Raw genomic sequence first — 25,755 nt, forward strand, 5'->3', positions numbered from 1 at the left:
CTCATGGCAGACAGTAGCGGTTCTCTCTATGAAGCTTCTAGTGACAACCCAACTCAATCTCTTTTAAGGAGGCGTAATTACTAAGGAAGTAATTACGCCTTACTATTTTACACCTGGGAAACTGAGGATGCGAGAGGTAACTCATTCAATCACACAGTTTGTAGGTATTAGAGTAGAGGTGGCCTTAGTCCCAAGCTCTTAACCACAGTATTTTGCACTCGCAGCTCACCATAATTCCAACCTCATATGATTGTCAACACTCCTTTCCCAAATGAGAGTAGTCTGAGCCAAAAGAAAGTACAATTGTTCTTCTGCCAAACACATTCTCCTCTTTTATTGAAATTCCTATGAAGTGTTAAATCCATGAACTCAAATATCATCAATTTGGGTAAAAAAAAAAAAAATCTATAAATAGCATTTTGACCCTAGTAGAAATCTCTACCTTGGACCAAACCACTGAGATGAATTGCAGAAAATCTTGTTAAACACACTTACTGAATCTGCTTTAATTTTATTAAGCTGTTGTCTGGGAAAATAGGGTTCTAGCATGTACTGTCTAGTGAATAACAGTATCACCATATTATTATTACATTCTACATAGTATAGTCATCAGATTAAAGGGAGTAATAGTAAACACTAAAATTATATTACTTGGCTCTATAGCTAAGTCAATCTTGGTAGAATTGATTAGCAGTGAACTCAATTTTGAATAACAAATAGTATGGATTCTGAGTGTTCATGACTTGCCAGGTAACTCACAGGACTCCACAGAGTACTTGGCAAATCCAGGAGAACACTACTATCTTAAGTAAAGATCCGAGGAGTATCACGAGCCAGCATTTTTGCCAGAACAAATGTATTTCTCTACTTCTTATTACTGGCAAGTAAATAGCAAAGGGATGATTTTCTGAAGATGAAGAGTGACTAGAAACTGCACATGCAAGGTCAGTGGAGCTTCCAGAAAGCAGTCGATCATACTGGGAATGGTTTGTGGTAGAGCGTTAACACACTCTGCGTGCCCCTGTTCCCTCCAGCTGCCACATGAATAGTTCACGCCTTCTTTCCATATGGAATATCAGTCACAGTATTCATTCATCATATCCATGGTTTTACTTGGAATCCAAAGGTCTTCCCTGTAGCTGCTGTGTTTCTTTTTCATCTCACCATGACTAAAGAAGCTAAGGTGTGGGCATTATAACCTACAAGTGATCCCAAGGGAATGGGCTGTCATTCATGTCTTCCTCCCAGCATTGAACAAAAGAGAGGAAGCATGTGGGCTCATCCACCCACTGTCATCATAAATTCATCTCAGTTCTATTTCATGGATCTTGGGGTTTCAGCAGAATATTTAACATGAAATGAATATACACATTCCAGGAGCTGGCACGTCATATCGCACGAGAGAAGAGAGAACACCCATTGTTACAGGCTGTAGAGATGATTGAGGAAGAATGTAATAAAGAATATGAGAGATCTTTAGTCTAGTGTAATGATTCTCAGTGTTATCCTACAGGAGGAAAAACATGACAGCCATCCAGAATTATAGAGAGCTTTCAAGAGATTTTAAAGTTTTGATCTTGAAGTAACTGGAATGCTTTCTCCAGATGGCTTTATGATACAGTATTAGGGACTGTGTCTTTCTGCCCAGCATGAACTGAGAAGTGAGCAAAGTCACAACTCAATTATTATTTCACTTATCTTAGCTTCATTTTCTTTGCCTATGAAATAGAGATAAACAAGTTTTCTCACTGTGTGACTGCTCCTCTTGAGGGGGTAGCACTGAATCGGTCCAATTCTCCAGAGTGTACATGCAACTCCAGGGTCCCATCTGATCTACCGGCCCAACGGATGGCCCACTATTACAATTGTGGCATTGTGGGAGACTAATCACGGAAGGAGGGTAAGGGTGCACATTGTTTTCAGTAGCTCAATGATGAGACACAGGGCAATAGAACTCTATTTAAGAATATCACACAATGTGGATCCAAAGCTTCGTACTGTCACTGCTTCAGAAACATTTCTCCAACTTGGAAGTGCAGAGTCTAGTTCAGAAACGTGGACACCCTGGTGTCCGCATTTCTTACAAGCACTCATGTGCGGCCAGAGCATCCTTGGAGCACTTTGGCCAGATCCTGAAGATCATGAATGGGCAAATCATTAAACTTCTCTGGGACTCAGTTTCTTGGCAGTAAGATGGTACATACAGGTGATTGATTGTCAGGTGATTGATTTCTGGATATTAAATGTGGCTGGTGTGTCTGCTATTTTATCCAGATTTGAAATAACTTTTCAAAAAAGCTCATTTTACTTAAGAAGTCAGATAGCAGGTTCTCATTAGCTTGTCACTGAGGACTAGTTGGCTAAGTCTTTGTCTTCCTTGGGCTAATAGTTACTGGGCAGGGACATTTCTGTGAGCGGCTGGTGTGATCCATGACACCAAAGGTCCACCGTATTAGGGCACTGCTGATATTGATTTAAAGGAGGCATCAAATGCTCAAAAGTGAGAGCTGCAAGTCCAGGCATAGGGTTAACTGAATAGGAGAGAAGAACTCTTCATTTAATCACACATGTATTGCAAGACCTGAACAGAGGAGGAATTTTTATATTGCATTGTATATTTTTTTAGCACAATAAAACCCTACCAAGAAAGTATTGCAATAGGATTAATTTGTTCTCATTCATTATTTTATTCTCTTAACAAGCTTTATTCAATGTTTACTTTGTGTCAGATCCCAAAGACAATGTGATAAAAACAGATCCCTATATCCTGCACTTAATGCTAGCTCTTGTATATCCTTAAGAAGAGGATTAAAAAAGAATTAAAAGAGAAAATTCTTTAAAATTGGTCTAGCTAAGGCTGTCTAACAAAATTCCAAAGAATGAGTGACTTAAACAGAATCTTTATTTGCTCACAGTTCTGGAGACTGGAAGTCCAAGACCAAAGTGATGGTGGGTCTGGTTTCTCCTAAGGCTCCTGCCTGTGGCTGCAGGTGGTCCTCTTCTTGTTGCAACCTTACATCTTCTTGGTACAGGGTGTCCCTGCTATCTCCTTCCCTTCAGGGATGTCAGTCTTATTACATGAGCACCGCAGCCTTATGATCTCATTTAAATTTACTGACCTTTACCAAAGGCCCTATCTCCAAATATGGTCACACTGGAGTTCAGGGATTCAACACACAAATTTAAGGTGGATACTGTAACAGTATCAGTGTCCAGGATTGACTTTGGTTAAAACCCCAGGTCTTTGCTTTATCAGCTATTTAACTTTGGTCAAGTTACCTAACCTCTTTAAAGCTCAATGTCTTCTCTTGTAAAAATAACTAATAATACATTTACTAGACTATCATGAGGAAGTAGGTAGTGTTTGTAAAATATTTAACAATGTCCAGCACTTAGGAGGTGTTCAGACTCACCCCCTACATCTTTCTTTAGATGTTGACCAAGGATACTGATTTTTTGCTTTCATTGGGCAGTATATTTAATTTTACTACCTCTTCCCCTGAGTCTACACATAAATTAAGTAAATTGGTTTTTTTCTCTCTCTCTGAACCTCATTACATGATTCCATTACCATGTTAAGAAACAAAATGTTTATTGAACGTTAGCTCTAGCCCTAAGCATGAAAGGTTAAAGATAGAAAACTACTGAGTTTCTCAAATAAGTATGAAAAGCTAGTAATCTTATTCCCCACCCCCCCGCCAAAAACCCCAGAAATTTGGCTCACAGTTGCCACTTAATACAATATATAGAGCTTAAAATGGAGTAAGCTAGAGCAAAAAAAAATTAAACTTAGATACTAAATCTAGAATATGTTAATGATTTTTAAAAATAGGAATTATTCTCTATGTTAGCAAATCAAGGTGCTGAATGCAGAAATATTTGATCCTAATAGATGATTCTTTTAAAAAATATGCTTTACCTAATAATGTAAAAGTTAAAAAGATACAGCATTTTTTTTTTTTTTACAATTAACTTTTATATTACACATCCACCATGGCACGGAATCAGTGCTGTGATGAAAAACCTCTGTTTCTTTGTTGAGTCTGGTGTCTGTCAGTAGGTTTCTAAGGGCATCTGATCATTATTTAAGCTTAAACTCAATTATTCAGAAATGCCCCGTGGCTCTAGCAGCACAGCATAGCGGCAAGAGCTTACTAAACTGCTTCGTATTGGGTGAGGAGTTTCATTTCCCCGCTTTCAGGGTGAAATGTTCAAGGCGTCTGAACAAGAATCATTTACCACATTAACCATGCACAGTGCATATGAAACCTGTTTGTTAATGGGCACAACGGTGTTGTATTTAACTCTGAGAGTATTTCCGAAAGAAATCAACAAGCTGCATTTAGATTATACAAAGGAGACTGGGCCTAAATTCCTTTTCTTCTAAGTCATTCCTTTTCTATTTAAATACCTTCACATCCACTTTCAGGACAGGTAGCTTAATCTCTATCATGTGCGGCTTTTCAGAGCATTAGCTTTGTTTCCAGTGCCAGTGATTGAGCTATGCTGGATGTGCTTGGAAAAGCCTGCAAAGGCCCACATTCATTCAGGAAACTCCAGCTGAACTAGATCCATATGTTGTTTAAAAAAAACGCAGCTCTCTGATTGGAGGTAGTTTCTGGCTTCCAGCATTATCACAGATGATTTTTGTTCTTTAATGTCCTGCTAAATAGAAAAGTAATGTTATAACCAAAACTCTAGGGTTTTGGTTTTTTTTTTTAGTTCACATTTACTTAGAGGTTACTATATTATGTTGTACTATGTGAAGCAATTTACATGTGTTGACTAATGGTATAAATAATCATAGGAGGAAGGTGTCATTATCTCCATTTCTTACAGGACTTGAATCATTTAATAAACTTATCCAAGTTTGTGAGCAGAAATGCTGCCTTTCAGGTTCTCTAACCCTACAGTCCACATAATAAATAAGGAGAGATTGCATGAAATGTTGGTATTACCCTTACCAGTGCTGAAGGAAATTCAGTAGAGAAGACTTCGAGGAAAAGTTATTTTCTTATAATATCCGTTAAAATTATATATGAAGCTGACAATTTCCTGGGATTATGGAAATGTCTAGGTATGGATTATTGGTGTATTTCTAGACAGATTATTTGTAGCCATTCTTTCCTGATAAAATTTATCTTGATAGGACCAATTGAGGAATAAAATTTCCTAGAGTGCATTTCCAGATTTACTGGTGGCTTTAGACCTTTACTCTGTATCTCCTTTAACCCAAATATAGTTCTTCCTTTGTACAGCTCATAAGTAAAATTCTGTCTGTATGAAATTAATGCTTCTCAGTTATATGCTGAAGGACAAGATTTTTACTTACTTCTTATTTCCCAGCTGTTACAAAACAGTAGCTTTGTAGAATGAAATAAATGCACATTGCTGAAAAGGACACAAAATGAAAACCTCCATTACTTCTTTATTAGATTCAACCAGCGATGTAGTCTTTTAATTTGTTTAAATTAGTATATGCTTGCGGTACACAGCAATTACATTCATCTGGGTGAGCCGTGCATGCCATATCTGCATCATTTTTACTCCTCCCCTGCCTGCCCTCCCATCCATCTGCCTCCTTCCCCAGATCTCCTTCCCATCACTAGAATCTACTTCTCTGTTGCTTAATCTCTCCCTTTTATTTTGCCTTTTAACATTTATTGTTAGGGTTTCTCAGGCAGAGACCAGAAGCCTTTATGGGCACAACCTCTTTAAGAGAGTAGTTCTATTCCCTGAGTACCCTGCCCTTCGAGATGCCCTTCAGTTAAGCTTCGATGGTTGCCACACAAAGAATAAGCCCAGCTAGTTCCTCTGAGACACATTTTTGCCTTTTTGCTTTAGACTTTTAAAACTTTGTGTAAAAATAAATTACCTGGGGCTGGGGCTGTAGCCTGGAATGCGTATGGCCCTGGGTTTGATCCCCAGCATGGCAAATATAAACAAACAAGTGAGTAAATAAATGTTACTCTGCATAGCTGAGGTTACACACTGGTAGGCCAGGAGCTGTACTGAGCACATGTTGTTTTATTTAAGCTACAGTGGGGTCTTGGGGGGCTGGGGACTTAGCTCAGCAGCACAGCGCCTGCCTGGCAAGTGCGAGGTTGTGAGTTTGATTCGTGGTACTGGAAAAAAACAAAAAAATGAACAAACAGTGGGGTTTTTTTCTTTTCTTTTTGAAGTGAATGTTGGTCACTGTTAAAGGTAGAAACATTGCACCTAAGAATATAATACTTAGGACTGCTAGTAAAATGCTATGGCATAATTTGCTATGACAGGATTGGTTGGAAATGTGTGACCATTTGCCTTTTAGACGAAGCATAGATTTTCCATTGGATTCTAGGTTCCAGTTAGCACTCCCCCAGCCATTCACCCTACACTCTGTGATGTCTATGTTACCAGTCTGGCTTCAGGAGCCATTAAAACACTTTAACCCTAGTCTGCACCCTTCTGTGTGAAGGTCTCCCTGGGTACTTCTTTGTCCTTTATCCCTGTTCATGGACTCTACTTGGTTCCATTCTACATGAATTAGTCAACCATTCTCTAAAATGCTAAGACAATTCTTCATCTTTAAATCATCCCTCCTCCAGATCCTAGGAGATATTTTATGGGAGAAAGCTGTTGTTCCATTTTAAAATATAACGTGCACAACAATATATGTCATTTAGTGACAAATCTTATCATACTGACAATTGACTTAGTTGGTACTCTGATCATTATGTCCACTTCTAGTCACATTTTTATTTTGTTCTCCATTTTTTATGTGGTCAAATTCAGAGTGAAAAGAAATCCAAAGTACCACTGACAGCCACTGCGTGGTTGCCCAAAAGGTTTTCAGAAGCACAGAAGCCTCTCAATGGAAGGTGAAGGAACACTCAGGAAACATCTCCATGTTCTTGCAAACTTCTGAGTCTGTCCTGGAATTTTATCATTTTAATTCATGATCCTAACTCACCTACAGAGATAAAGAAAGAGAGGAAACTATGGATTTTGAAATGTTGCTGTCGTTCCCATCTCTCAGCTGCTCAGGGTCCATTTCAAAGGAAGGAAGCAATTGGAAGGGTGGGTGTGTCAGAAAAGGTGCCTACGTGTTTCCACTCGCTGCCCCGAATCAGGGCGGCTCGAAGACAGCAGGCTTTCTGCGTGGACAGAGCCAAACTCAACATCCTCGGCAACAACCCTGTCTCAAGAACCTGGCTTTGAGTAGCTGGACATTACGTGGTGGTGTTGTCGTTGGTTGCTTTTTTATAGATACCCATGATTATATGACATTCCTTTTTCTTTTATTTTGCCACTAATGATGTAAAATTATCCATTTTTGATGTCGTTTATATAAATTACAGTCCCTTCCCTTGACGTTTTGTAGAATGATGCCTCGAGACTGGAGCAAAAGAATTGGAAGGAGTACAAAAATTCTTTTCTGTCACTAACATTTGTAAAACTGAGGTTGAAACAGCACTTAAAAGTAAGCTGATAACAGCATGGTTCTGTTCAGCAGACAGAGTTACTTGGATAAGTTCAGGGAAAAGACAGTGTTGCTGAAAACTGTTTTTGTTTGCATTCCAAATAAAAAACAAGAGAAGTGCAACTTTTAAAAGATAATAATGAACATAGCACTTTTCTCCTGTCCTCCTCCATATCTTTTTGTCTACCTCTCCACTTTTCTTTTTGCTTTCTTTTTCTCTGCAGCTTTGCAGTGCTTAACCATGGGAGCTATTTTCTGCACACTGCAGTCAGGTGATCCTGTTGCTGTCCATGCATCGTTCTGTGTGCATTTATTCAGATCGATACAGGATAGGTCAATCACTTGACGCAGCCTCCTGGTACATGTAAAAGATGTAGTAAGCATGAGATATGAGGCTGCTGCCTGCATAACACAGCAGACTGCTTTATAATAAGTTCTTTAAAAAATAAGGAGTACATCCTAAATAAAAGTATAGGATAGTAATTAAACTAGTGGCAGAGTTGTTTATTATCCATATCAACTGTAGTATACTGTATATCATCCCATGTATTGTGCTTTCATATGATAGGCAGAATTCTCAGATTATCACTGCAAACATGCCAGTCATGCTTCATGCTATGCCATTATGATACTGACCATGTCACCAGGTAAAAGGAATTTATCAGCTCCCTAAAATCCTATGGACCACTGTCATATATATTGTCTGTCATTGACCAAAACACCATTTGTTGAATATCACTATAGTTTCCTTTTATTTTTACCATATTCCATAAATGATTTAAAGCATCTTTCAAACTACATAAATGCAAGTTATTTTTTAAGTAGGAGTGGCAGTCATTTAGAAATAAAAACAGTGATCTAGGAGTGAAGTTATAACTTAAAGTACATGCTGTAATGCATACTACTTTTACTACAGGAGAACCATAAGTTGGGGTTTAGTAGTATTAGCAGCCAGGATAGGGGGACAACATACTTACTTACATGTTTCTCAGTGATTCTAGTGTAAGATTTCTCAACTTTGACATTACTGGTATTCAGGTTAGATAATTATCTATCATAGGTACCAGTATGTTGCAGGATGGAATGTTTAGTATTGTTCCTGGCGTCCATACACCAGAATCCCGTACAATACTTCCTCCCTTAGTCGTAAGATCATACCAAAAAATGTCTCTAGAACTTGCCAAATAAGCCCTGAGGGACAGTCCCCTTCATTAACAACCACTGCTGTAAAACAATGGCAAACACATTACAGCCCTCAGGAAAACCCCAAGTATACCAGGTACAACTCGTAACATTTGATTTAAAAAAAAATATGTTAGTGATATTAATGGGATGACGTAGAATAATTTTAAATATTACACATCCATGTGGATCTTTGGTAAAGTATTTAATTGTGAAACTTTTTAGATTCTGCAAATCTGATGAGAATATGATTTAATAACTCACTTTTTAACTTGTCTTACTTTTTGAATTTTGATTTTACTAGCATAAAAACAATACGGGTTAAGAGCTTATATTGTTCTTTTCTGGGTTCTCATTCCATGTTCACTAATTATTAGCTGAATCACTTCTAGGATTTTGTATATGAAACTGCTTAATAATAGCACCAAGGGAGGTTATAAAAATTGTATGAGTTAATACAGACAAAAAGCTTTGCACAGTGCCAGAATTTTAATAAGTTCTTGTTGGTGATAAGTATCATTATTATTGCCACTATTATTTGTGAATGGTAGAAAACAAAATGGAATTTTATACATAGGGTAAGGTATAATAAAACCGAAAAGCTGAGCTGTCCATATTAGTTTCTCATTATTCTTTCTATGTGTTTCTTGAATTGAGTTCTGCTGTGACTTTGCATGAATGTGGCCACATGTCTGCTATTCACGGTCTGTGGGTAGTATTGAATGCAGGACTCCTCCTTATTACCTTTTACCCCCTTTCATTACCAGCAGGGGAGATTACAACAGGTTCTTCTTTCAGACACAGGTAGAATTGTGTAGTGTATTTTTAAAAATAGTACTTTATTAGCCCTTCTTTTACAATTCCTTCATGCCTCCATAAAGTAAGCATCTCCATAATTATTCTATGAGGCTCAGGTAATAACTGAGGAATGTCATTTGCTTTTGAGCATAAGACTTATGTTTCCCATCACCTGTTCTTTGGTTTTTTTTTTTTTTAATCCTCCTTCTTCACTCTTCCCATTCATTTCTACCGTCTTCCTTTTCATCTTTATACTTGTGAGTTCTGTTGGCTACTGTGAATATTCTGTAGTCTTTGTATCACTGGTTGTTCTGGATACTGTAATGTACATAAAGAAATGGAGAATGCCCCCTTTCCCTTAAAAGTTATAATTTTTTAATTGATACCAAGGTGTTCTAGTTCATTCTCATTTTCTAGAGACATAAAATATTTTGTCTCTCAGTTTAAATTTCCTCTGTAATATTTCCGACAGTGTAGCTAGTGTGCAGAACACAGAGAGGCTCTTTCCCCAGTTCTCCCTCTACTGCAGCAGGGAGCTGGATCTCTGGACTGTGGGCTGTGATCTCAGGGGCGAGCTCCGAGCTGCCTTGGGAGCTGTGTCTCCTCCTCCAATGGCTGAATCTTACCTCTGGAGCTTCCCTCAGAGGCCTTCTATTATTGTCAAAATTAATATCTACCAAGCTTAAAAATTTCCCCAACTTCAACTCATTTTACAAATAGGTATAGGTAGGAGGGTCGGTACCTAATGTGTCCAAAACTGAGTTCATTTCTTTCTACAGGATGACTTTTTGTGGGGCAGCCTCACCTAACATATCTGAACCCCAGCTTTCATGTTAGGTCCAGAACCTCCTGTAGTTTGTAAAATGACTTGAACATGGGGGGACTGTTCAAAGGTTGATAGATTTTAATTCTGGCCAATAAAAAAAGGCCTCTGTAGACATATTAATTGGCAGACTACTAAAGCTGCTTTCATGTTTTATTAGTTATATGATCAAAAATTTTTTAAAGTTGAAAGCATAATATTTATTTATTTGTTTATTACTTATTTATTTATTCATTTAGACAAGGTCTTGTTACATAGTCTAAGATGGCCTTGAACTCATTATGTAGCCCAGGCTGGCCTCAAACTCCTGCTGCCTCATCCTCCTGGTCCTCCTGCCTCAGCCTCCTGAGCACTGGGATTACAGGAGTGCACCAGCATGCCCAACTGAAAATACAACTTTTTTTAGAATGGCACATTTATAAAAGCTTGATAAAGACCCCAGAACAGTTTTGAGGGGGCAGTAAGTTGGGCACTGTGGCATACAGTTCTGTCACACTAGCTCATATTTTCAGCACATCCTTAATTATTCCTGCCCCAAATTGTGACTAGGTTTCTTTCCCTGCCAACCAACAAAACACATTCCTGTCTTGGAAAATGAGACACAAACTTACTTATGCTCTTTCTGGGGTATGATGAATATATCATTCATTTTTTTTTCCAATTATACTGCTCTTTTCCCCAATTAGTAATATATTAGCCTCTGAGTTTGAACAGCTTCCTTTCAGTTTAGAAATTCTGCCTTTTCTAAATCAACTTATTATTGGGCTGTCTCTCTCCAAGCAGTCGCCTGATCTTTCAGAGTTGGCCTCTGGTTACCTGAGGATGGAATGGAGCCCTGAAGGGACCTTGGACCTCAAGCTGTTCTCTGCGTATTCAGGTTTTCCCAGTAACCTCGCTGTGCCAACGAGTTCTCCCTGTTGTCCCAGCAGTGAAGTGGGGTGGCCCAGTGACTGACTCCTGCTTGCTGATTTCCCTGCAAACAGGAGCCTGGCCAGACCTCTGGGCTCCTGCACCCTCAGCTGGGCTCATCCTGATGCTGAGGTTCCCCTGAGCTCCCCATCTGGCCCTGGCCATAGCGAGTCCGTTTTGTGGGCTCCCCCATAGCTACTCCAGGGGACTGTGGCAACTTGAGGCATCACTTGCACTGCACAGGAACGATGAGCACTTTAGGAATGCTGAACCTCTATTAATTTTTATGTTATTCACGGACTTAATTATTAGACGATGCCCACAGTTTAGTGTAGACTGGACTGCACAAGTCCTCAATGTGTTCAGAGCACAGACTTGCTTACCATTTTGCCAAGTTACTTGAGACGTCTGCTTGTCTAACCTGCTCCCTCACTGCTCTCCCTTGCCTGGCTTCCCTGATTCCTCTTGAGGCTGCTTTTCTTGTCCCTCAGGACCAGCAGGGATTTCCTCCCTCTCAGATCAGATCATGTATGCACTAAGCAGCAAGACTGGTGGCTGATGGTCGTAGGTGGGAGGAGTTTGTTTGCTGAGTGTTCATTTAGGGAAGCAGTGATAGCATTTTCTTGATCCTGTCACTTACATAGGAGAATGATCTAGGATAACCAGGCTTAGTTTTTAATATGTAAAGGAATTTGAGGAAAAATCCTCTTTTACATAAAGCCTGAATTTCTTGTGCATATTGATGCAAGTTCTATTTTGAATGTCATTTTCTTTATATTTCTTCTATATCAATCCTCATCTCCCAAAGGGCATGGTGGCAAATCCCAGCATTTGAGAGGATGAGTCAGGAGGATCACCATGAGTTTGAGGCCAGCCTAAACTACATAGTGAGTTCAAGGATAGCCTGAAATACATAGCAAGATCCTGCCTGAAAAAAAAAAAGAAAAAAAAATTCAGCATCTTACTTCCTTTACCCAGGATTTTTTGGCTTTTGTTTTTTTCTACTGTCAAGAAATTCTGCAGCAGTTAAAGTCAGAACTCTCATAAGGACATTACCTGTAGGTGCTATCACCAGTCCTGGGAAGTGTTTTTCGCAGTTTCTAGAATAAGAGGGACATAGAAGGACAATAAATACATGAAAGGCAGGAAGTGGATATCAGCATCTCCTTTCATGACAGGAGTTGTAGAAGAATTCATGAGCCACATGTCCTGTTTTTATTGTTGGAACTCATATAGGTCATGGAAAATGCATGTGGGAAACTTAGTTTGGTCCTGAAACACCATTTGGAACATAGACGTTGGGAAAGTAGGTTTGTAAATTGACTTGCAGACAAGCTTTTCAGATATAACCTTGCAAAGGATTGAATGGTGTCTCCTTAAAATGTATTTGTTGAATCCAAAACCCTTAATGTGACTGTATTTAATAGGCTTTAAGGAAGTAATTAAAATTAAATGAGGTCATAAAGGTGCAGTCCTCATTCAATAGGATAGGGGACCTTCTGAGAAGAACCCAGACATAATCCAAGGCTGTCTGAGGACATAGCAGAAAGGTGGCTATCTGCAAGTCATGGAGAGACCCCTCCCAGGAGCCAAAACGGCTACCACCTGGATCTTGGCCTTCCTTACCTCCAAAACTGTGAGAAATAAATTCCTGTTGTGGAAGCCACCCAGCCTAAGATAGTTTACTGTGATATCCTGAAGTGAATAAAATAAACCTGTTTGTAAATTTAGAGTTCAGTGTAATTAGCCTCTTGTAGTCAGTTATATACAAATTTTACTATTATTACTATTTACTTATGAACTAAATATCAATTAAATATAGGTTGAAGTCATACTTCCATGAATGTTCTTTATGTTTAAATGTAAGTAAATAAATGGATGGATAAATCCTAAAAAGAATCTGTGTAAGGATTAGTCTAAGCTTTGGAGACAGATCAACATGTCAAGTATCCCTTCAACACCTATGTCCCAACCCTCCTTGAGAATATTGGCCATATTTTCATTATAAATCATCCCCACACCACAACTCAGAGTAGGTACACAACATAATTCAAGCTCAACTATCTCAGTTAGTGGATTATACACCAAAATTAATAGTACAGACATGGAGCATTAGCGCTGCAAGAGTGTTTTCAGGAAGATACAAAGATGTTAACAGGTAGATACCACACAAATGTACTTGTGTCTTCCTAAATCCATTCATTTAATGGCTAACGAGATATTATTCTCAGCTGCTAGAATATTTGCTAAGCAAATGTAGTACTTACAATTTTTGGAAAGAAATTTCCTGCTGCTTTAAGAAATAGACAAAGAAATAAAGCTGACAGTGTATTCCAAAGGTAATTAGAAGGTCTGTGTGGTTTTTAGAATTTATTAATTTCCTTTATCTTTGCTTATCTTCCCAATAATTTAAATCTGATTACTCCAGGCCTTTCTGTGGCACCAGTATGTATATAAAAGGGGACACTAGTAGGTGTAAAGAACTCATTAAAATTATGTAGCACAATGTAAATTTAGGGATTTATTTTCAACTTATACAACCAAATTATTCAAGGATATATCTGTATGAAACTTGAATAACTGCTTATATTAGTAGAGTGGAAAAAATAAATAACACTTTTGATTTAGAGGGCAAGTGGTTAGGTTCTGGTGTCCACTTGAGTGATTCCCTCACCTTTGAGTAGGAAGGACTGACGGTGCAGGTGTGACCACGGCATGGGCTGAATGTTCTCAGAGAGCACTTTTCTTCAGGAGCGCAGTACCACAGATTATGCCGTCAGGCTCGGAGCCCTGTGTGAGGGCTGTGGAGCAGTCTGGGAGCCAAAGTGTGCTGCTCAGTAGATGCTTCTTAGCCCTCTGCTTGGTGCTGGGCATTGTAAAATGGGTGTAGTCACAGGGAAAATAGAAACAAACTTTGCTTATCACTTACTCATTCGATCCTGATCAGAGTCTTATGCCAATGGTGGTTTTAAAACCTGGCATTTGTATAGGTAAGGGAACAAAGGTACAGAAATGTTAACTAATTGATTTTTTGTTTTTGTTTTTCTTGGTACCAGGGAATCAAACTCAGGACCCTGCACTTGCCAGGCAGGCACTTGTGCCACTGAGCTATCTTCCTGGCCCTGACTAATTGATTTTTCAGTGTCACTCAGTTTTAATGATTGTATTTGTCAGGTTTCTCATCGCTGAGACACAGTGCCCAACACTGAGAAATTTAAACTGAGGGGAGCTTTAGCATCACTCATAGCTTTGGAGGATTCAGTCCATGGGCAGCGGTGAACAAGGCATAAATGGCAGGGTAGAGGGGCATGGAGAAGGAAAGCTGCTCACCTCATGGCAGCCAGGATGCTGAAAGGCAAGGGAGGAGCCAGGGACAAGAATCCACCCTTTCATGTCACCCCTGAGTCCCACTGCCAATCAGCTTCCACCTCCTAACAGCACATTCAGCTATGAACACATCAGTGGATGCATCCACTGAAGAATACAGCACCTCATGAGCCAATCACCTTCTAAAATCCACACCTCTGACCACATGAGACTTCTGGAGGGCGTTTTAGAGCTAAACCATAATAATGATAAAGTCATGATTTTACAACTAACATTGATTTCAGGAACTGCACTCTTCGTTACTGCACAGTCATTCAGAGGATCTTTTTTAACTCTGTTTTTTTGAGATGGAGTCTATCCTGCCCAGGCTGCTTTTAAACTCCTGAGCTCTAGGAATCCTCTTGCCTTAGACTCCTGAATGCTGGGAATACAAGCATGTGCCACCAGTGTACAGTATCTTAATTATACCTTTATTTGTGTGTGTCTGGGTAATTATTTATTTTTTCATTTATTATATATTTATTCATTGCTATTAACACCATTTAAGTTGAAAAGGACTACATGTGGGAAAGAAAAGGCATGTGAAAATACATAGGAGACTGCTTTAGGAATATATATAGCTTTCACTTATTGCATGTCCCATGTGACTAGTCCTCTTAAATTTAATTCTTGAGTTCTTTTTTTTTGAGATTTTGCCCCTTAGATTTCTTCTAGAAGCCTTGGTATTTGCAGTTACAAACATATTATTCTGAATCCTAGTGCTTTAAGTGATTTATGTGACTTAGCAATGTCCACCATCCAATCTTTTTTTTATCATGGAATGCATTATACATAAAATGTGCAACATCTATGATAATTATTACCACTACTATTAGACTTTTCATGTCCTTAATATATATGCTTTCTTACTATGTGCATGAAAAAGAGTAAACAGCATTTGATAAAGGGGTATCCTGAGTACTGAGACATGCTTTGCTCGAAAATAATGCTCACTAGTACAGAATAAACTGTGTATTTTGCGATCCAATTTTAATAAAGGCAGCATGCACTGAAACCAGCTGAAAAACTGTAGGAAATATTAGAAAATATTAAGCTTTCCCTTTTAAAATCAGATTGCCCCTTTCAGTTGACTGTTGTTAATGTTTCAAATGTGAGGACCCTGTACGCTCCTTCCACTCTGCTGGAGAATGCAGAGCTCTGGTTGCTACTTCATTCTCACTGACGGCTACTGCTACCTGCCTAAAAATTGTCTTTGGCTCCCTGTAAACCTACAGTGAGACAGGTATTTGAATTTTCCCCCTCTAGCACTTGCAAATCCGATTTTTATGTTTAACTAAGTGCTCTTAGTTTTTAGTCTATCTACTACTGGGGCCTGGTTTTTAGCAGGCCTGTAACTAAGCCAGATCCAGCCTATGTAATGCTGTTTGTAATGAGAAATCTAAACAGGGAATGGCAGTGAGGCATGGCAGGAATGTGTTTCCATTGGAGAAGTCAGTGTAGAGAAAAAGTATAAGCAAAGCCATGTCCAGAAGGCCTTTTCAGCTGGCCAGGACGGAAGACTAATGTTATTGTACATAGACTGTTACCCTGCCAGCCCTTCCTCACAGATCTGTTTTCTCTCTCTCTTCCCTTCCCCCTAACTCCCCTTCCCCTCCCTCACTCCTTCATCTCTTCCTTCTCTTTCGTTTTCTTTTTCTGTCCTTCTGCGGACTCCGCTGTCTGTTTGCTCAGGTGGACAGTGACACCATTTGGAATGAGCTGCACTCGTCCGGTGCTGCACGCATGGCTGTTGGCTGTGTCATCGAACTGGCTTCCAAAGTGGCCTCAGGAGAGCTGAAGGTGAGGTCTGGGTTGCATTAAGTGTGGGAAATCCAGAAAAGAAGCTGAAACAGAGATGTTGTTGTTTGGGAATTGTGGGGAGTGTGGTCCAGTAAGAAGAGGAAGGAGGCGGAGGGAAGAGGGCAGGGAGATGGCCACTAAGGTGTGATAATAATGCCTCTGTAGATAGGTCAGGCTGGTTCTTCTGTCAGGGCCTTCTCTCCTTGAGAGTATTCTGCAGTCAGGGCACACTGGTCTGTTTTTAAGGGCATAGAAATGCTGAGAAAAGCTGTGTTCCAGGATAAAAGCACCGTTGGCATATACATATCTGTCATGCCATCCTGGGATTCTCTTTTGAAGTGATTTTAAGAATATGATTACTGAGTAGTATGGATAAGCTCAGAGTACCACCCAGAGAGAGGGGGGTGGAGAAAGGTAAATACCAGACGGGAAGGATTGGGAGGAAGAAGGAAATTGTTGATTAGGAGGGTAATGATCCAGAGTATGTTTTTCCATGAAAGAACTTCAAAAATGAGCTATGCTTTATTGTTCTTTTCTTTTTATGGTCTCTTCTTTTCTACATCATATGAAAAGAACAATGTCCAAACCCCAAAGTTTCCCAGTCTAAACAATTTATAAAAGCCAGAGACCTGACAGACGCTGACATTTTATTTGGTATTTTAACAGTGCTATTTAAAGGTATGCCATGTGTGTCTCGAATGCAGTTACCCCAATAAACTTTGTTGGTGCTAACACGGCTTTTTAATGCACTAGTTCACACACTTCATAATGCAATCTGGATGGTGATTGATCTGATATTTTTAGCAATTGTGGGGCTTAAGGGAAATATATTTTGACCAACAACACATGTACTGGGAGTTTCGTTAACGTAAGATAAAATCTAATTTGGATTATTTTTCTTTATGTCTAATGAATTTTTATTCAAGTATACTGGCCTCTTCCACTTCTAATTAAAAGTGTGGGGTTGGAATGCACACACTAAGATGCATCAGTTGTCTCAGAAGTAAAAATCTATGGAAACAAAATGTTGATGAAGTGGGCTACACTGCGACAATAGGGGTGCTGTGTGCATCGGATGTGATTAGTGTCAGGACATTAATTACTTATCTCAGGGCACTGATGGGACTGTTAATGGGGCGCTTAGCTTTCAGTCTCTACTTTTGTTAATGAGAAATTAAAAATTGGAGGAAAACAGCCTTTTGGACAAATTTTGACTACCTTCATGGGGCATTTTAGGAATAATTCTTCCTATTTGTGTAATGTCATGTAATACAATAAGTTGCTATTTTAAAAGAAGAATGTTTAAACACTTTATTTTTGAAAGAATTCAATTGGCAGACAGCAGTCAAGCCAAAATATTATAATTTTTAAGATTATGCTGGCTCAACCCCCATTTGATGTCAAAGAGAATTATTATGTTAGCGTTTGCATTTTCTAATTGCTTTAAATTTGGAAATTTAAGCAATAATTCAAAAATGTTCTCAAGTGGAATGCCCACATAATATTTATACTTATGAAAATCATCACTATTATTAGCTTACTGTGTGCAGAATTGACAAATTTGTGGAGGAAGTGAATTGAGCAAATTATATAATTCTATTTTTAGCATTTAACCATTTAAAATGACCAGCTATAAACAAAGTGTCAACAAAATATAATATGGACATGCTGACCACCAGCTGTACTAACATTGGCTATTTATATTAACAAAGATTCATACAAATGTTTTTTCTTGCCCTGTTAAAGGAATCAGTAGACATTTTTTAATGATAATAATAGAGAAAAAGAGCTAGCCTAAGAATCAAGAAATCTTGGTCTAGGCACCACCTCTTAAGTACTGTGTCATTTGTGGCTTCTCAGGTGGAATCGATAATGCTAAAAGTCATCCAAAGCACTGAGCAATTTACAAATTGTAAGTAGAGCTGATCCTCAATTATGTACTCTAAGGCACACCAAGTGGTACATATTCCAAAACCAAGTGCAACTTGCTTTGGTGAACATTTCCCATTTTAGAGTTGGTTTATCTTTCCGATGGTCAAGATCAAACTAAAAGTTCAAGACAGGCAGGGCTATAGCAGACGCCGCTGCCATGCTGGCAAGTCAGTACTAAACCCTGCTTCTTGATAATTTGTGTTGGCCTGCAGTGAAGCCCTGTGGCAATAGTGGAAGTCAGAAATTATTTGGAGCCCACAGTGAAGAACATACATAACAGGGAGAAAGCCATGCTCAGGCACCATTATCCACTCATGAAGTTACTCAGGACCTACCTGTCCCAGATGCCATGGCTACAGGGCCAGTATACAAACCGGTCAAGGCCATTATTTCTCATGGTACATGGGTTCACTTCATTCAGATCTAAGAAAGAAACAGGGAAGCTTATTTGCAGATAATGGCAAGTAATCCTCTGGTCAGAAATTTTTTTGAAAACTAGCTTTTGCTTTTGCATTCTTTCCATGTACATTCAGTTCTCCTGTGTTCTAAACCATTCTCCCAGTAATCAATACTTTAATAAAATAATATTGCAGATTATAATATTGCTTCATTTGAATCAGTGCTAATTGTTCTTGGAAAATAGAAAAGAATTAAGAGCTTTATTTTAAATAAAGTGGGCTTGGGTGGAAAGCTATACTAGAGGTGAGTGATAGCCGGGGAGAGATCACTGAAATCATAGAGCATGAGAATTTAGACATTACAGATGTGCACACACACACACAAAGGAAAACACCAAAGAACAAGTGTTATCACCTGGAACTTTTCCTTGGTCATGATCACGTTCTTCTGACAGGGTCTGACCTTTTTTCACCTGAAATATTGGTAAGCTGAAGGAACTAGAAGGATGAGGCAGGAAATGGAGCTGGGTTTCATGTTGACACTGAAATAAAATGTGTGCCACAAACTATAGTGATGTATCACTTTATTTTGGGCAAAGAATTGAAATGCTTTGTGCAGTTTATTATACATTATGGGGACTTTCAAGATTTACAATTTTTTAACAAGATACTAAACCACACATATGCACACGCACACACACACACACACACACACACACACACACAGAGTAATTCCTCAAGTCTACAGCTGCCCAAATTGGCTATTTTTCAGATTCTTGTACTGAGTAATACGTAAGTTCTAAAAATGTTGAATTTTTTTAGATATTCCAAGTGTAGATCTCAATATGATTTTTGTTTTTGTAGGGCATTTTTGAAAGTATATTTAGGACACAGAAGTATCTCTAAGAGTGAACACTTTTTCAGCTTCTAAAGATGTTTCAGTGCTTGTCAAGATTTACTATTGAATTCACTTTGATGCTATTTTGAAAATGATAGTTTTCCCAAAGAAGTTGAAATTATTTTAGCTGTCTACAGATGTTTTGACAAACAACCAAAACCCAAAACACCTGGTTGTACGAATGGTGGGTAAGTGTTCTTAATATTTGAGTGGATATGATGATGTCTTGTTGCCGGTAATACTTGCTCTTCACTGAATACCTACTATAGGTTGGATAGATTATATGTAACCTGCCCGTATTTCTATAATGTGCCCTCGAAGAAAATACCACAAACAGAATATTGGCTAAAACACATCAAGTGCTTTTAGGAGTTGGCACATAAGTTAATAAAAAGGTCTATAAACCTCATAATTCTTTTTCTTACAACTACTCTATCAGGACTTTTTCTTTGTTCAGATAGCATAAATACATGTAAGAAGAAAGGGTTAAAATAATCTATTTTGATTTATCTATATCCTCTCTTTTAGTGTTATGAAATACTTGACCCATTCTGAAAGACAATAAGTTACTTCTTGACTAGCAAAGTGTTATAATAATGCAAATACCCATGAACTCTTCATCCAACTTAAGAAATAGAACTTTGCTGATACTATTAATATCCTCTCAGTACTTGTGTCATATCTGTCTTTCTGAGCCAGGGGTAGCCATTAATGTACTGTAATTAAGGAAACTATTTCTTTCTTTTTCTTTAGTAGTTTTAGATTTTTTGACCTTTGTAAAAATAGAGTTTTATTGACTGTATTCCCTTTTGATTTTCTTCTTTACCCCTTAAAATTATGTTATGAGGATTTATCCATATGGATACGTGCCTATGATTCATTTGTTTTCATTGCTATAAAGTCTTCCCTTGTACACTATAATTTGTTTATTCATTCTTCCATTGGACATTTTAGTTGTTTCCAGCGCTTTGCCCTTTGAACAGTGCTGCGTGAACACTCTTGAACATGCTTGCTCTTTTACTATGGCATAACTAAAACAATCATTTCCTAGGCTAGCCACATAATAAATTTCAGTAGATAATGCCAAGTGGAATTCCAAACTGATTTTGCCGCAGTGACATCAGCAGAAATGTCAGTTTAAACCTCTGAAAATTCTTTTCTCCAGGAAAGCAACAATAAAACTGGCAAAATTGTCAGGGTGAATTTTCTTAAAACTCTAGAAATTAATGAAAGTCTTGCAACGACTCAGGAAGCACGTTTCAAAAAACAAACTGACTGAATCTTAATGAGAAGAGTGAGCTTTGTGGTGTTTTAAACCACTCTATTCCCATCTTTCCTTTCCCAGTACCACGGTAGCCTTAACAAATTACAGCCTACATTCTCAGTGAAAACCAGGGGCTTGGAAGTCTCCAGATGGGCATTATGGGGTTGGAGCTCTTTCAAAGCCTCATTCCCAGAGAATTGTCGTTATTTGGCCTGGATGGTGCTTCCGTGCAAGGCTCACTTGCAAGTCTGTCTTTGTTTGACCTCATGCAGGGTCATGCAATTTGAAAGCCTTTTTCTCAAAAAAAAGTGTGTTGAAAAAATTAAATCCCAGAGATAAACTTTGCCTGAGGTGGTGGATAACAGTAAGCAAAACAATAGGCGGCTAAAAGTTTCAGTGGAAAAACTGAGAATGAGTTGTGCAAAGTCTAGCAGATTCCTAAGACTCAAGGTCACATGCATAATAGGTCTCTGTGTATATCTGAGAAGACCTCAAAAGGCCCTGAGTTTTCAACTTAAGCTGACTCTGGGGCTCTGCTCAAATGGGACATAAAAGTTAAGATGGAGTTGTTAGCTACCTAACTAAATATTGAAAGTCCACTCTAACACATGCACGCTCTCTCTCTCTCTCTCTCTCTCTCTCTCTCTCTCTCTCTCTCTCTCTCTCACACACACACACACACACACACAGAGACACACACACACACACACTGCTCTTTGACTAAAGCTGGAAGACTATATTTTGGAGGCATTTAAAGAAACCTCTAATCTTTTTTCTGGGGAAAGCTGAGAATCTTCTTTATAGAGTTGCCATATTACTTGTTTAAGATGTCCAGTTTTAAATAAAAAAAGTAAGTAAAAAATGAAGAAACAAAAAGTCAGGACCTTATACAGAATAAAAGCAGTCAACAATAACTACCTGAGGCAGCTGAAGTGTCAGACTTACTGGACAAAGATGGTCAGATGTTTTAAATATTTTCAAAGAAGTAAACTATTTTATTTATTTATTTTTTTTACTTTTCTGAGACAGGTTCTTGCTGTGCAGTTCAGGCTGGCCTTGAGCTCACTTTGTAGCCCAGGCTGGTCTCAAACTCACAACAATCCTCCTGCCTCAGCCTCCCAAGTGCTGGGATTACAGGCAAGTGCCACCACACCAAGCCAGAAATAAACTATTTTAAAAGACTGTATATTTCTCCAAATAATACAATATTAATAAAAAGGTAGAAATTTGAAAAAAAATACCAAATAGGAATTAATGAAGATAAAAAATACAGTAAGAGAACTAAAGAATTTACTAGAAGGGCATAGCAGAAAACATGAGCAGGCAGAGGGGAAACCTGCAGACTTGAAGATAGCAAAAATGAGTATCTTGTCTCAAGAATGAACAGAAAAGAGGGTGAAGAAACATTAACAGAGTTTCAGAGACTCATGGGACATGATCTAATTATGATCAAACAGGAGTCCCAAGTCCAGAAGAGATAGAAAAGGACAGATAGAATACTTGAAGAAATAACATCTAAGAACTTTCCAAATTTGATTTTAAAAAATTAATCTAGAGTCTGAGAAGCTCAGTGAACTTCAAGTAGGATAAACTTGGAGAAAGTCACCCTTGACACATGTCCGGCGCCGTTTTAGTAAGAACTTAGTCGCAAATGAGTCAGCTCTCAATGTTTATTATGTACAGCGCTGTTGGATCTGACAAGATCCTCCACCCTCATCTATCCTTCCCTTCTCTCCCTTTGGGGGCAGAGACGCACACTTATATAAGGTCTGAGTAGCCAATCAATGCAAAGCAAGGGTTACAAGCTGATAGGTCAGAATCATCAGTATCCAGGCAGACACACGTTTTACAAGGTTGTTTACGCGGCAACAAGAACCCGGAAGCAGGAAACAGGCGCCATCTTAGGGGAGCGGCTAAGGCAGCTCCCAACAGACACATCCTAATGAAATACAACAGTTGAGAGTTTCATTAGGATGAATACAGAATCTTGAAAAAGGTAAAAGTTTTTAAATCTCTTTGAACAAAGAGAGTTCAAAGATGAATACAGAATCTTAAAAAAGAGCAGAAGAGAAGCAGCTTATTACCTACAAAGGTCCATACTATGATTAACAGCTCAACACAGTTAACATCAGAAACGATGGAGGCCAAAGGCAGTTGGATAATAGTATCAAAGTGCAAATTTAAAAAACAAGTCAACCCGTAATTGTTCATCCAGTATAATTGTCCTTCAACAATGAAGGTGAATTTAAGATGTTTCCAGATACAGAAAACCAGAGAATTCATTGCTAAACCAACCAGTCTTCTAAATGTTTATTGGGAACTGGGAATTGAACTCAGGACCTTGTGCTTGGGAGGCAGGTGCTTGTGCCACTGAGCTATACCCCTGGAACCAACCAGTCTTTTAAGAAATGCTAACAGGAGTCTTTGGGGTTGTAATAAGGGCCACTAAAGAGTAACTTGAATCCAAAAGAAGAGATAAAAAACACCAATAAAAGTAAGTACACAAGTAAATACAAATAATAGAATAATGTTTTTTGTAACTTCTTTTTTCTCTTTTGCTTAGAAGGTGACTACATAAAGGGATGATTGTAAATATATATTTATGGGCACATGGAATATAAAGGTGTAATCTGCATCAAAATAACAGAAGAAAATAGGACACTGGAAATAGAGTTATATAATAAAAAAAGAAAAGTTTTTAGGTACTTTTGTAACTAGGATGCTATCTGAACTTGGTTGTTAAGTTGTTAATTGTAATCTGTAGGACAACCACTAAGAAAATAATAATAAAAAAAAGAAATGGCAAGGAAAAATAAGGGTACATTAGAGAGCATTAAACTCAAAATACGCAGTGATGGTAAAGAAAAGAACAAATACCACCACCACCACCAAAAAAGGTACCACATAGAGAGCAAATTCCAGAGTCATTTGTGACAGTTTCAACCCTTACAAATGGCATGTCAGTTTCCAGGGATCTTCATCCTTGTTGGGAATTTTGGGATATCCTAATTGTGAGTATAAAAGCTATCTTAAAGTGGTTTTGATTTGTATTTCCTTATCCTTGATACAGTAAGCCTTGTTTTCAACTTGTGTTTCTTTTAATATAGAATGTATTTTATATCTTTAGCCATATTATATTCCTAATTGATATGTAGAAATTTTTAAAAATATTCTGAAAACCAGCACTCTTATTATACTTGTGTAGTGTCATCTCAGGTTGTGGCCTATGTTTCATCTTTTAAAATTAGGTATTCCAAGAAAACAATTCTTATTTTTACATTCTTATTCTGTTTTAGATCTTGTTTAAAATATGAGGTGTGATCAAAAATGTATGGTGAATGCTTAAATTTTTAAAAATGTATTACAGTAAAAGGCATATCACTATTTATCCCCCTCAAAATACTGCCCCTCCCTTTGAACACAATGATCATGTTGTTGGTACTTTCTAAAGCAGTTCTGGAAGTCCCTTATATGAATGTCTTTACATGATGTGACCAAAAATATGGTGAATGCTGCTGCGCAGTACCGTACAGTGAAAAAGCAGACTTGTTGGATTACAGTGTGTCCCTGTCTACCTTATTCATTTATTCACTAGATCTGGTACCATATGACTTCTGACTCTTCCCCAACGTCAAAATGACCAGAAAGGTAAATACTTTGAATCGTTCAGGACATCAAGGCAGCCACAATAAAGCAGCAAAAGTCAGGAAAGAAGACTTCTAGAATTGCCTCAGAAAGTGGCAAGAATGCTGGGATAAGTGTATTCAAAGAAAGAGGACATTATGAGGGGTTAGTTTTTCAGGGAAACTAATAGCATTGTGTCTTCTAATATAATACAATTTTTAAAATTTAAACATTCACAATTATCATATTTCGTATTTTCCAACCATGAAGTCCTATAGTTTATATTTATTTATTATTATTTTTTATTTTAAAGAGAATAAAAAGCAATAAAAACATTACAGAATTCCAAAACAAGATGATGGGAAATTAACAATGTTTATCATATTGTATATTGTTATCTTCAAGGTAGTTGCTCAAATTACAAGATATAGGCAAGCAAAATTGATTAAACAATTTAAGCACTAACTGTTCCTTTCAATAAACTAATAGAAATTAGTAGTACAATTAGCTATCTTGCATGTGTGTATATATATAGTATATATACAAGTTGTTCTTTCCTTTTTGAGCAGTTTCCTTCCCTTTCACAACATCTATTGTACCTTTTGGATCTTCTTTACTCTTTCAGTTTCTTATACTAGGGAGACAATACTACATGTACATGTGTAGTCTGATTTATTTCACTTACATTTATTTTTTTGAAGTTATGGTTTTTATAGTTAAACCTTGAATCTACTTGTTTATACTGTAAGATATAGTGTTAGTTCATCTGTACCTTTTTCCTTTTTTTATTATGATAATTTAACTCAGCATCTTTTTGTTAAAATTCTGTCCTTTTCTCCATTGATCTATAATGGTACATTGTCACATTACCCAGTTTCTTTATGAGGTTGGTCTGTTCCAGGATCCCTATTTTACTCCACTGGTCTGCTTGTCAGTCTCTCAGCCACATACTACTTACTGTCTCAACTTTATGAGGTACTTACTACCCTACTGGACATATTTTACTTCCTTCCTCCTCATCCTCTATCTACCCTTCCATGCTCCACCTTCATTTTCTTCACTAGGTTTTATCTTTGTCATTTCTCTTACATCTACAGTTTATTTTCAACTTGTTGTTTTGTCTGAAATGATCCAGGAAAATTTTGCTTAGTATTCATAGATGAGTTTGAATAGAATTAACAGCTTTCGTCTATTGAACCTGTTTCTGAGCATGTTACATGTGTACATTTATTTAGCTTTCCTTGAAGTCTCATCATTTTGTGATTTCTTCAAAAACAAATGAAATTTGTATTTAAG

The 25,755-nt window shown here is 37.9% G+C and overlaps 1 protein-coding gene across 3 annotated transcripts in view; it reads left to right on the forward strand.

Moving 5' to 3' along the window:
• The window catches only part of Hdac9 (histone deacetylase 9), an 885,718-nt gene that overhangs the window by 664,070 nt on the left and 195,893 nt on the right, over window positions 1-25,755 (forward strand). For all 3 annotated transcript variants that reach the window (XM_005377344.2, XM_013510571.1, XM_005377345.2), the window contains one exon: window positions 16,236-16,343. In XM_005377344.2, the coding sequence (XP_005377401.1) occupies window positions 16,236-16,343 (108 nt within the window). The remainder of the gene's footprint in view (window positions 1-16,235; window positions 16,344-25,755) is intronic.

The sequence above is a fragment of the Chinchilla lanigera genome, unplaced genomic scaffold (genome assembly GCF_000276665.1).
Source record: "Chinchilla lanigera isolate Chin_1 unplaced genomic scaffold, ChiLan1.0 scaffold00009, whole genome shotgun sequence".
NCBI classification, from domain to species: Eukaryota; Metazoa; Chordata; class Mammalia; order Rodentia; family Chinchillidae; genus Chinchilla; species Chinchilla lanigera.